Genomic DNA, 12050 nt, shown 5'->3' on the forward strand with positions numbered 1-12050 from the left:
CTTGGGTATTATCCATTAAACAAACACAAGAAGGCTCTGCAAATGGACAGAAGATGCCAGATTGGCTCAGGACCTCAAGATTCAGGAAACAGCATGATGGTGATTTCTCTGGGCTTTCTCTTTGCTTCACATATCTTCAATTCAAGAGTTGAAGAAGCCAGAAGCCCAGAATGTCTACAACCATAGCTTTTGTGTGAAAAGACTGAACAGAAGTCTACTTTTACAGACATAGTATCAGGAAGAGCTAGCAAGAGTTAAAACTTTTATTTATTTATTTATTTATTTATTTTTGACAGGCAGAGTTAGACGGTGAGAGAGAGAGACAGAGAGAAAGGTCTTCCTTCCATTGGTTCACCCCCCGCAAGGCTATTATGGCTAGTGTACTGCGCTGATCCAAAGCCAGGAGCCGGGTGCTTCTCCTGGTCTCCCATGTCGGTGCAGGGCCCAAGCACTTGGGCCATCCTCCACTGTCCTCCCAGGCCACAGCAGAGAGCTGGACTGGAAGAGGAACAACTGAGACTAGAACCCGGTGCCCATATGGGATGCCTGCGCCGCAGGTGGAGGATTAACCAAGTGAGCCACAGTGCCGGCCCAAGAGTTAAAATTTTTGGAGAACAATTATGCTACTCCAGCCAAACAACAAGAACAAAAGAAAACTGTTGTCACACACACCACCAGACACAGCAAAGGCTCAGTGAGGAGCCTATATTCTGCCCTCACCAGATTGTAATGAGGTGCCCAACCCCAAGCTGGGTGGTGTGTGCCGAAGCCAAATAGAGAGTCCCCAGGCCTTCACCCCACTGCACAGCAATGAGACTCCCCTCCTAATCCTTGCTGGGAAGCAGCACAGAATACATGGAGAATGAGGTCTTTCACCACCACACAGCAGGAGTGAGGCCAGCCCCTCTGTTGTGGTGTCCCTGGAGACAGGTGGGAAGAAATAAAGACAGCTTGCCTCTCCCAGCCTGGGTGATAGTAGTGGAGGCCTGGTGTGGAACCAGAACTCTCACTCTCGTACAGCAGTAATGAAGAATCCTGTATCAGTCCATTTTTCATTACTATAATGAAACACCTGAAGCAGGCTAAGTTTGTAAAGAAAAGAAGCTTCTTGGGGTCGGCGCTGTGGTGCAGCAGGATAAGTTGCTGTCTGCAGCACCAGCATGCGATATGATTGCCAGCCAGTTCGAGTCCTGGTTGCTTCACTTTTGATCCAGCTCTCTGCTAATGCTCCTGGGAAAGCAGTGGAAGATGGCCCAAGGGCTTGAGACCCTGCACTCATGTGGGAGACCTGGAGGAAGCTCCTGGCTCCTGGCTTCAGCCTGGCCCAGTCCATTGCAGCCATCTAGGGGAGTGAACCAGCAGACAGATGTCTCTATTCTCTCTGTCTTGCTCTCTCGCTGTAACTTGGATTTCCATATAAATAAATAAATTTGTAAAAAAAAAAAAGAGAGAGAGAGAGAGAGAGAGAGAGAGAGAGAGAGAGAGAGAGAAAGAAGCCTCCTTAGCCCACAGTTCTAGAGGACCAAGGGGAATGGCGCCTGCTTTCACTCAGGTTTGGTAAGGGCATTCTTGGTTGTATCACCAACATGGCAAGAGTGTGTGTATGTGTGTGTGTGTTTGTGTGTGTGAGGAAGAAATCTCATCTTGAAAGAGGAAGCCAGAGAAAGATGGAGGTCCCACAGTCCCTTCTGAGGACACACTCCCAGTGATTCAAGTATCTCCAGCTAGGCCTCCCTCAACTGTTTTTTTTGTTTTTTTGTTTTTTTTTTTAAGATTTATTTGCAAGTCAGAGCCACACACAGAGAGAAGGAGAGGTGGTCAGGGACGGGGAGAGACATCTTCCATCCACTGGTTCACTCCCCAGTTGGCTACAATGGCCAGAGCTGTGCTGATCTGAAGCCAGAAACTAGGAGCTTCCTCCGGGTTTTCCCACATGGATGCAGGGGTCCAGGGACTTGGGCCATCTTCTACTGCTTTCCAGGCCAAAGCAGAGAGCTGGATTGGAAGTGGAGCAGCCAGGACTCGAACCGGTGCCCACATGGGATGCCGGCACTGCAGGCGGTGGCTTTACCTACTATGCCGCAGTGCTGGCCCTGGCCTCAACTCTTAATAATTCTCTCTCTTCTCAACATCACCACCCTGAGGATCAAGCTTTCAACACATGGGGGACAAACCTCATCCAGACTGTACCAAGTCCCTACTGTTTCAGGTGTTAAGGAAGCCAAAGAGGGAGGCTGGGCTGCTACCTTTACCCAGCAACATTCTCCTCTCTTCCTTCCAGACCTTTGTCAAAAATAAGATAAATAAAGCGAAAAGTTTAAGTAAGAACTTGAGTTGCAAAACATGGTACTCGAAATGTCAAGGCTTCAGTAAAGTCATTTGTCATACCAAAGGCCAAGAAAATTTCAACTTAAATGCAAAAAGACAGTGACAAATGCCAATAATAATATTAACAGAGATGTTAGAATTACCTGGAAAATATTTTAAAAGCAGCCATCCTAAAAATAGTATGAACATGATTGAAACAAATGAAAAACTAGAAACTTTCAGCAAACAAACAGAAGATAAAAAGAACTGAATAAAAATTTTAGAACTGAAAAATACAATAACTGAAATTAAAAATTCAAAGTATGGGATTAGTGGCAGAATGGAGGGAACAGAGGAAAAAAATCAATGAACTTGAAGAAAAATAATAAAAATAAATAATAATAAAAATTACTCACTCTGAACAACAGTGAGAAAATAAAATGGAAAAAAAATGGAACCTCAGAGCCCAGTGACGAAACATCTTTTTTCTTTTTTTTAAAGGAATTTATTTACTGGGGCTGGAGCTGTGGTGCAGTGAGTTAAGCTGCCATCTGCAATGCTGACATCCAATTTGGTTACTGGTTTGAGTCCCAGCTGCTCCACTTTCTTTTTTTAAAAAAAATTTTATTTATTTATTTGAAAGGTAGAGTTACAGACAGTGAGAGAGAGAGAGACAGAGAGAAAGGTCCTCCTTCCGTTCACTCCTCAAATGGCCTCAATGGCTGGAACTGCACCAATCCAAAGCCAGGAGCCAGGTGCGTCTTCCTGATCTCCCACACCAGTGCAGGGGCCCAAGTACTTGGACCATCTTCTACTGCCTTCCCGGGCCACAGCAGAGAGCTGGATTGGAAGAGGAGCAGCCGGGACTAGAACCAGTGCCCATAGCTGCTCCACTTTCTATCCAGCTCCTTGCTAATGGCCTGGGAAAACAGCAAAGGATGACTCAGGTCTTTGAGTCCCTGCACCCACATGGGAGATCCAGATAAAACTCCTGGCTTCAGCCTGGCCCAGCCCCGGCCATTGCGGCCACTTGGTGAGTGAACCAACAGTTGGGAAATCTCTCTCTCTTCTCTCTCTATAACTCTGACTTTCAGGTAAATAAATAAATCTTAAAAGAAACCACAAGGTTTTATTTATTTATTTTAGAGGTAGAGTTACAGAAAGACAGGGAGAAACAAAGAGAAAGGTCTTCCATCCGCTGGTTCACTCCCCAAATGGCCTCAACAGCTGGAGCTGGGCTGATACGAAGCCAGGAACCAGGAGCTTCTTCTTGGTCTCCCATGTAGGTGCAGGGGCTCAAACACTTGGGTCATCTTCCATTGCTTTCCCAGGTCATTAGCAGAGAGCTGGATCGGAAGAGGAGCAGCCGGGACACGAACTGGCAACTGTCATTGCTGCAAGTGCAGGCTTAGCCTACTGTGCCACAGTGCCAGCCCCTATAACAAAACATCTAACATTTGTGTCATGGAAGGGGTTGGTGTTGCGGTGTAGCAGGTAAAGCTATATCCGCAATACCGGCATTGCATTTAGGCATCAGTTCATGTCCTGGCTTCTCCACTTCTGATCCAGCTCCCTGCTGATGGCCTGGGGAGAGTAGCAGAAGATGGCCTAAGTCCTTGGGCCCCTGCCACCCACGTGGGGAACCTGGATGAAGTTCTTGAATTCAGCCTAGCACAGTACTGGCTATTACAGCCATCTGGGGAGTGTCCCAGGAGATGGAAAATATCTCTCCTCGTCTCTCCCTCTCTCTCTGTTTTTCAAATAAATAAATAAATAAATAAATAAATCTTTTAAAAGAGGGAGACTTAGGAAGAGATGGAAAGGAAGACAGAGTTGAAATAAAAGCTGAAAAAATTCAAATTTTTAGATATAAACCTACTGATTGAAGTCGCTTAGGGAAACCTATAAAAATCCACACTGAGACAAATCATAGCCAAATTTCTGAAAACTACAGACATAGGAAAAAAATCTTGAAAGCAGCAAGAGAACAAGACTTTACTTATAAGAGAAAAACAATTCACATGACAGCACATTTCTCATCAGAAATCATGAAGGCCAGAAAGAAGAAGCACAGTGTGTCTCAGGTGCTGAAAGACTGTCAACCCAAAATTCCATATCCAGTGAAAATATCCTTCAGGAATGAAGAAGAAATCAAGAGATTGTCAAGGGGAACCAGGAGTACATGGACCTGTCTGTATTGTTTCTTATAGTTACATGTCCATCTACAATTATCTAACAAAGCATAATATAAAAATAAAATCTGAACTAGATAATAATAATAATAATAGCTAACATTTATTGCTATGTGTTTGTAGCTGTTCTAAGCACTTCACGTGGGTTACCTCACTCAATCCTTACAACCTTCTTTATGAGAGTAGGTGTTACGATGGACCGTATTTTAAGGATACAAGGTCACACAGCCAGTAAGATGCCAAACTGAAAATCAGTTTCAAAATTGTCTGCTTTCAGAACCCACGTTCTAATTAATTAATCTTTTTTAAAAGAGATTTATTTTACAGGTAGAGAGAGAGAGAGAGAAGTAGAGAGGTAGAGCGAGAGAGCGAGAGCGAGAGAGAGAGAGAGAGAGAGAGAGAGAAAGATCTTCCATCCACTGATTCACTCCCCAAATGACCTCAATGGTTGGGGATGGGCCAGGCTGAAGCCAGGAGCCATGAGCTTAATTCAGATCTCCCATGTGGGTGGCAGGGGCCCAAGCACTTGGGCCATCTTTCACTGCTTTCCCCGGCACGTTAACAGGGAGCTGGATTGGAAGTGGAACAGCTGGGACACAAAGTAGAGCATATGAGGGATGGTGGTACTGCAGGCAGTGGCTTGACCTATGCCACAGCACCAGCCCCTCTAATTAATCTTAAAATGCAAAATAATATTCATAAAAGCAAAGAATTCAGTGCCAAAAGAACATGAAGTAAAAGAATAAGTTTAGTTACATTCGGAGTTGTCTAGGAAGGAAACAACAACTCTTTATTGAACCCTTACTTTCAGCATTTAGTACTTGCTTTCTGTAAGAATGGCAAGGTTTTGTCTCGCAGGCCAGCTCTGACTGACAGTGTCTGCTTAAAATATCACCGTAACATGGAATCCGATGCCATATTACAGTGGGCAAGGAAGAATTCCGTGGTACTTATAGATGTTTGTCATTGATAAGGTGGAAAAGGGGGGTAACAGGAAAAGTGAATGGTATGCATTTGCATCTGTGACTGTTTTCAGAGTTGAGGTAGGTGTGTTACCCGTGGCATATAATTCATTCCATATAAAATACTTTGCATTTGCTGCTAGTCACGTTCTATGGATGCAGAAACTGAGACTCAGGGCATTAGTTACCTTGTCCCTCCTCACATAAATCAGTAAGTGGCAGGACCATGCTGGAAGTCAAGTTCTCCAACCCCAGAAACCAGGTTCTTTTCAGCATACCTCCTAAAGAAAAAGAATTTTATGGAGTTCTTGAAAGAGGTGATGATGATGGATCTGGATTGGCAGAGATGCAAAAAAAAAAAAAAAAAAAAAAAAAAGGAGTTCGTGCATAAGCATGCGAGTAGGAATCAGCTAAACATACAAACACCAGGGAGAAGAAAGGCCTGTCTAGAGTAAAAGGGCATATTTGGCAGTGATGACAGGAGAGTAAGGGAGCCATGATGCCTGGCTGCCTGTAGGCTTTGAAACAAAATCGAAATTTATTGTTCAAAGTTTCTTTTCTTATTTTTTTTAAATATTTATTCATTTGAAAGTCAGAGTTACACAGAGAGAGAAGGAGAGGCAGATAGAGAGAGGTCTTCCATTCCCTGGTTCACTCCTCAAATAGCCACAATGACTGAAGCTGAGCCAATCTGAAGCCAGGAGCCAGGAGTTTCTTTGGGGTCTCCCATGTGGGTGCAGGGGCCCAAGGACTTGGGCCATCTTCTACTGCTTTCCCAGGCCATAGCAGGGAACTGGATCAGACGTGGAGCAGCCTGGACTTGAACCGGTGTCCATATGGGATGCCGACACTGCAGGCAGCGACTTTACCTGTTACACCACAGCACCAGCCCCCAAAGTTTATTTTCTAAGTGCTTCTAGTGCGGTTGGAAGGTGAAGTGGTGATGATAGTATGGTAGGCTTCTAGGCTTCCTTTTTATTCATCTCTCCCTTTCTTACTGAAGAGTCTTCATTGAACTGGGCTAATTTTCTTTTCTTTTCTTTTTTTAATTTTATTTATTTGGAAGACAGAGTTACAGAGAGAGGTCTCCCATCTGCTGGTTCACTCCCCAGAAGGCCACAACGGCCGGAGCTGTGCAGATCCGAAGCCAGGAGCCAGGAGCCAGGAGCTTCTTCTGGGTCCCCCATGTGCATGCAGGGGCCCAAGGACTTGGTTCATCTTCCACTGAAATCCCAGGCCAAAGCAGAGAGCTGGATAGGAAGAGGAGCAGCCAGGACTAGGACCCGCGCCCATATGGGATGCCAGCGATTCAGGCCAGGGCTTTAACCCGCTGCGCCACAGCACCGGCCCCTGGGCCAGTTTTCTTAACCTATGTTCTTAAAGGGATTAGTGATTACTCTTTATCAATCTTCTAATTGTATTTTTTTTTATAAAAAAGGGACATGTATATTACCAAAAAAAAAATTCAAACAGTAAAAAGTATATAAACTTCGAAAATGTTGTCACTAGCCTCCATTCCCGTTCCCCAAAGTTAACTTTTGTTAAGTTTGTTGTCTATCCTTCTGGTTCCTGTGTGTGTGTGTGTGTGTGGGGGGGTTATTATGTGTTATATAACATATATTTACATCTTAATATGCATGTGCACATGTAAAATGCTGTAATTGTGTCTTCAGGACATACCTAACTCTGAAGACTTAAGCATTCTTAGTAAAAATAAGAGTTGAAGGCCAAGAAGTGTTAGCTGGACCCCAGTTGGTTTGAATTGTCTTTTCCTTTTGTGCAAAGCTGTGTTACCTACAGAATGTGAACAGCTCATTGAAAAGGCTATGGATGCACCGAATAGAAGGACCTTGGAAAAGACTAGCACTTGTTCTGATCATCTCATCACCGTTTCCTCCCTGGCAGCCCAGAGGGCAGTCGATGTAGGGCAAGATCTCAACTAAGTGAGCTCACAGTGCTCGCGTTTCAAGAAAGGAGAAAGTGTGGCCTACTACCTTGTCTGAATCAACACTCAAGGACCCACCTTATCAATTTCTGTTTATTAGAAAAAGAGAAATCCAAGAGTTCTCAGAGAGGTCTACCCTAACATTTTTATTGGAAACCTCCTTTCTGAGAAGGGGCCACTGGGCCTCCAGAGAGTCCCATGGGTGCCCTTGCTGGCTGGATGACATTCTGCCTCACTTTGGTTTTCTTTTCCATCCGAACCCCTGCAGCTAATCTTGGGTTTGTTGGGTTTTGGCTTCGTGGCCACTTACCTTCCGGAGGCTGCAGTCAGTGCTTACCTGGCTGCTACGGCTCTGCACATCATGCTGTCCCAGCTGACTTGCATCTTCGGCATTATGATCAGTTTCCATGCTGGTCCCATCGCTTTCTTCTATGTGAGTAATGGCAACCCCCACCTAGGGTCACAAATGTCCCTCCCCTTGCCTCCAAAGAGAAACGGATCCAAGTCAAGAGACTCCCACCGGTGTCTATAAAGAGACACACCCAACAGGCATCTCAGTTAAGGGGGTACTACAATTAGTCTCGTCTCTTCTGGACTTAAGGTCTTGGTTAATTGTAGATGCTAGCTGGACCATGTTCTCAGTTGCATTGCCATTTCAGCCTAGTCTTTTAAACTAACATAATTTACTTTAAAATTCTATCTTTAAGATACTTTATTGATCATAATTCTTATCATTGCATGCCTCATAACAGGCAAGCATCCCAAAACATCTAAAGAAAATGAAATATGAAGTCATTCGGAATGCAAGAATGACGTAGGAGCTAAGCTAACCAACATGCGTGGTCTGGGAAAATTACTCACGCGTAAGCTAGCACGCAGAACTCCTGGGTCCTTTCTATTGCACTGAAGCATGAAGTGTCTTCTCTCCTGCTGGAACACTGCTGTCTCTTTTCTGTAAGCGTATCTTTTCCAACTTAGAAAGAATTGCACATCTGCCCTTCCCCTGTGCTTGCCCTCTGTGCCCAGCAGCACTGTAGAGTTAGTGTAGAAAGAGTGATTTTCTAGATTTAGGCAATTATCATAGAAAGGTCCCTTTCTAAGACCATGTGAATTTGTTTTCTTTCAGAACATAATTAACTACTGTGTAGCTCTCCCAAAAGCCAATTCCACCAGCATCCTACTATTTCTAACTGCTGTTGTTGCTCTGAGAATCAACAAGTGTGTCAGAATTTCTTTCAATCGGTATCCCATCGAGTTTCCCATGGAATTACTTCTGGTAGGTAGTTTTTTGATGTCCCAAATTCACCTATTTTTTGAAAAACAAAATTAAATAAAAAAGCAAATCACCTAGGGAGACAAAAGTTCATAGGAGACAATAAAAGTAATAATTTTTAAAAAGTATTTGCCAAATTGTGTCAATGCCAAATACATTTAATTTTAAATGAATGTATGCCTATTCTCATATTTGTAAAATGTGCTTATTTTTGGTTTAGTTGACAAATAGAAATTGTATTATTTACTGGTACAATGTGGTGCTTTTCATGCACTTACACATTGTGAAATGATTAAATCAAGCTGATCAAAGTAAAAGGGCACTTTAAAAAGTTCACGAGAAATGGAATTTAAAAGTAAGCTTATTTTGATGCAAAAGATTTTTAAATTTATGCAATTTTTTCAAAATATGCATTTTCTGTGAACTCTTTGAAGACCACTTGTCACCTCACAAAATTATATTTTGTTGTGATAAAATTTAAAATCTACCATCTTGGCAATTTTCTTTCTTTCTTTCTTTCTTTCTTTCTTTTTTTTTTTTTTTTGACAGGTAGAGTGGACAGTGAGAGAGAGAGACAGAGAGAAAGGTCTTCCTTTTGCTGTTGGTTCACCCTCCAATGGCCGCCGTGGCCGGCATGCTGCGGCCAGCACACCGCGCTGATCCGATGGCAGGAGCCAGGTACTTATCCTGGTCTCCCATAGGGTGCAGGGCCCAAGTACTTGGGCCATCCTCCACTGTACTCCCTGGCCACAGCAGAGAGCTGGCCTGGAAGAGGGGCAACCGGGACAGAATCCGGCGCCCCGACCGGGACTAGAACCCGGTGTGCCGGCACCGCAAGGCGGAGGATTAGCCTAGTGAGCCGCGGCGCCGGCTCGATCTTGGCAATTTTCAAGTATAGAACACACTATTATTAACTAGTTACCATGCTGTGTAATAGATCTAGCTACCTCCTCGCACTATCCAAAGTCAACTACTATTGACATTTTTATGTTTTCTGTTACTCCTTTCTTATTTCAAATGCACGATGAAAGCCCTATCCCCAGTGCTGGCAAATCTCTGTAATCTATGTAGAAGTTTTATTTCTGTATTAATATAGTTGAAACCATACTGTTATTTAGCCTCCTTTTATTCTCACTGTGCTCCAGTAAAGAAATTGAGGCAGATGAATTGTTAGTTTTTTCTAATTCTTATGCTTATATCACTAGTAAGTAGCAAGGGCTAGGGCTGTCTAATAATAATAATGCTTCTTGTTTCTTTTTAAAAAATATATTAACATGTATCTTTTATATCTGTAAGTTATTTTTCACAGTGATGCAGACATTTTCATAAAGAAAGATCAGGTTTTTAAAGTGAGTCTTTCTCATATGGAAATACTGAATTCTTGGGTGCTCATGAGAATTATTTTTCCCTTAACAAGTGTTCTGTGGCAAAGATATTTCCAGTTCCACTGTCCCTGCTCCCCTGCATGTCCCAGGCTCTCTTGTGTTGGGAGGACCCTGTGACTTCGAGCCACAGCAAAGGAGAATAGGTGTGAGTTCTCCCGTCCTTTCTTCTCTTGCTGCACTGATCTTCCGGGCAGGATGTTAAGATAACGGAGCTCCCAAGCGCAGTTTGCCAGGAGGCCAGAGGTGCTGTTTACAGAGAAGCTCTGACCCCAAACGGACTTTGGGTGTTGAATGTGTTACCTAACATCTCATGGCTTGTAAGTCCCCATAGCATAACCTATGCTATCCCTAGCTTATCTGAGTTGATCCTCTTCAGGAATGAAACACTTTGCTCTGGGACCTCAGACCAAACTCTGTCTGATCCCTGTTGTTGACTTCCTGTGAAGGAGTCTAGTCTTACTTCTTTGAGTGGTTGGAAAACTATTCATTTATAAAGCCCAGAAGCTGAAAGGCTGCTTTTACAAAGGACTTTTCAAAATTCCAGACATGAATGGCAGTGCCCTAGAGCTCAGGGAACAATGTGTAGATGGAGTCTGGGGAGGGGAGTTAGGGATGACAGATGGGCTGGCGAGTCAGAGTTAAGATATTCCTTTGGGGAGTGCTATAAATAGCAATGATGCACTATGGTATGAGTTGGGGGAGGAAACAGGTCCAATGATAAAATGAGTGGGAGTCTTAGAATTATTGCATTTTGTGTATTAAACATTTTTGTGTACTCACAGATCCTTAAACCTACAACTTATACATACGATAACTCAAGTAATGGAGACACACTTTCTGCCACATGTAGGAAAGAGAGATGTAGGTTAGAACCAGGAAAGGACTTTCCTGTTTACCCTGGTAGTGGGGAAAATGGGAGGGAGGAAGGGCGCCGCTATGGCTTAGGGTACGGAAAGCTTCTCATCTGTCGGGATGTACTGGTGGAGGCCGGCGCCGCAGCTCAGTAGGCTAATCCTCTGCCTGTGGCGCCGGCACACGGGGTTCTAGTCCCGGTTGGGGCACCGGATTCTGTCCCAGGCCAGCTCTCTGCTGTGGCCCAGAAGGGCAGTGGAGGATGGCCCAAGTGCTTGGGCCCTGCACCTGCATGGGAGACCAGGATTCCTGGCTCCTGACTTCGGATCGGTGCAGCACGCCGGCTGTAGTGGCCATTTGGGGGGTAAACCAACGGAAGGAAGACCTTTCTCTCTGTCTCTGTCTCTCACTGTCTAACTCTGCCTGTCAAAAAAAAAAAAAAAAAAAAAAAGAATTATACTTTAGATGTACTGGTGGAAACAGCACCCTCCCATCAATCTGTGCTAAAGGCAGTAGGCTCAAACATTTAGGAAAAATGTCAAGGCAGCATCTGGGAATCAAGTAGAATATGAGGAGACTTCGAAAGGTTAGTGGGGAAATGGAATTAAGACACAACTTAAAAATATGTAAATTTTATGTTTCTCAACATAAACTCTATCAAGTTCAAGACACTTTTGTAAGTGATGATGCCAGCCATATAGACCATCCCTAAAGAACTGGGTCTTGAGGAATCAACCATGTCAATAAATACTTTTTACATTATTGGTTCAAGAAAAATGGGTGCCATTTAAAGATTTTTTTTTTTTAGGTTGGGAAACAAAAAGAAGTCAGGAGTAGCAAAATCAGGATAGTAAGGTGCATGAATAATGATTTCCACTGAAACTCTTTGCCAAATCGCACATGTTTGGAGAGAGGAATCAGCATTGCCATGGTGCATAAGAACTCTCTGGTGCGGCCTTCCCAGGCTGTTTTCTGCTAAAGCTTTGGCTAACGTGCTCAAAACACTTTCATAACAGCTGATGTTATTGTTGTTTGGCCCTCCAGAAAGTCAACAAGCAAAATGCCTTGAGCGTTGAGCAAAATGCCATGACCTCTGTTCTCTACCACTCAGTTTTGTTTTGACTGGATAATTTC

At 43.8% G+C, this 12050-nt stretch overlaps 1 protein-coding gene across 5 annotated transcripts in view; it reads left to right on the plus strand.

Moving 5' to 3' along the window:
- Positions 1-12050, plus strand: part of SLC26A8 (solute carrier family 26 member 8) — a 92766-nt gene that overhangs the window by 29560 nt on the left and 51156 nt on the right. For 4 of the 5 annotated variants that reach the window (XM_051855725.2, XM_008262830.4, XM_008262831.4 and 1 more), the window contains 2 exons: positions 7675-7839; positions 8533-8682. The exons of the other annotated variant lie outside the window; for it this stretch is intronic. In XM_051855725.2, coding sequence (XP_051711685.2) covers positions 7675-7839; positions 8533-8682 — 315 coding nt within the window. The remainder of the gene's footprint in view (positions 1-7674; positions 7840-8532; positions 8683-12050) is intronic. 5 annotated transcript variants of the gene reach the window in all.

This window comes from Oryctolagus cuniculus, chromosome 5 (genome assembly GCF_964237555.1).
Source record: "Oryctolagus cuniculus chromosome 5, mOryCun1.1, whole genome shotgun sequence".
Lineage (NCBI taxonomy): Eukaryota > Metazoa > Chordata > Mammalia > Lagomorpha > Leporidae > Oryctolagus > Oryctolagus cuniculus.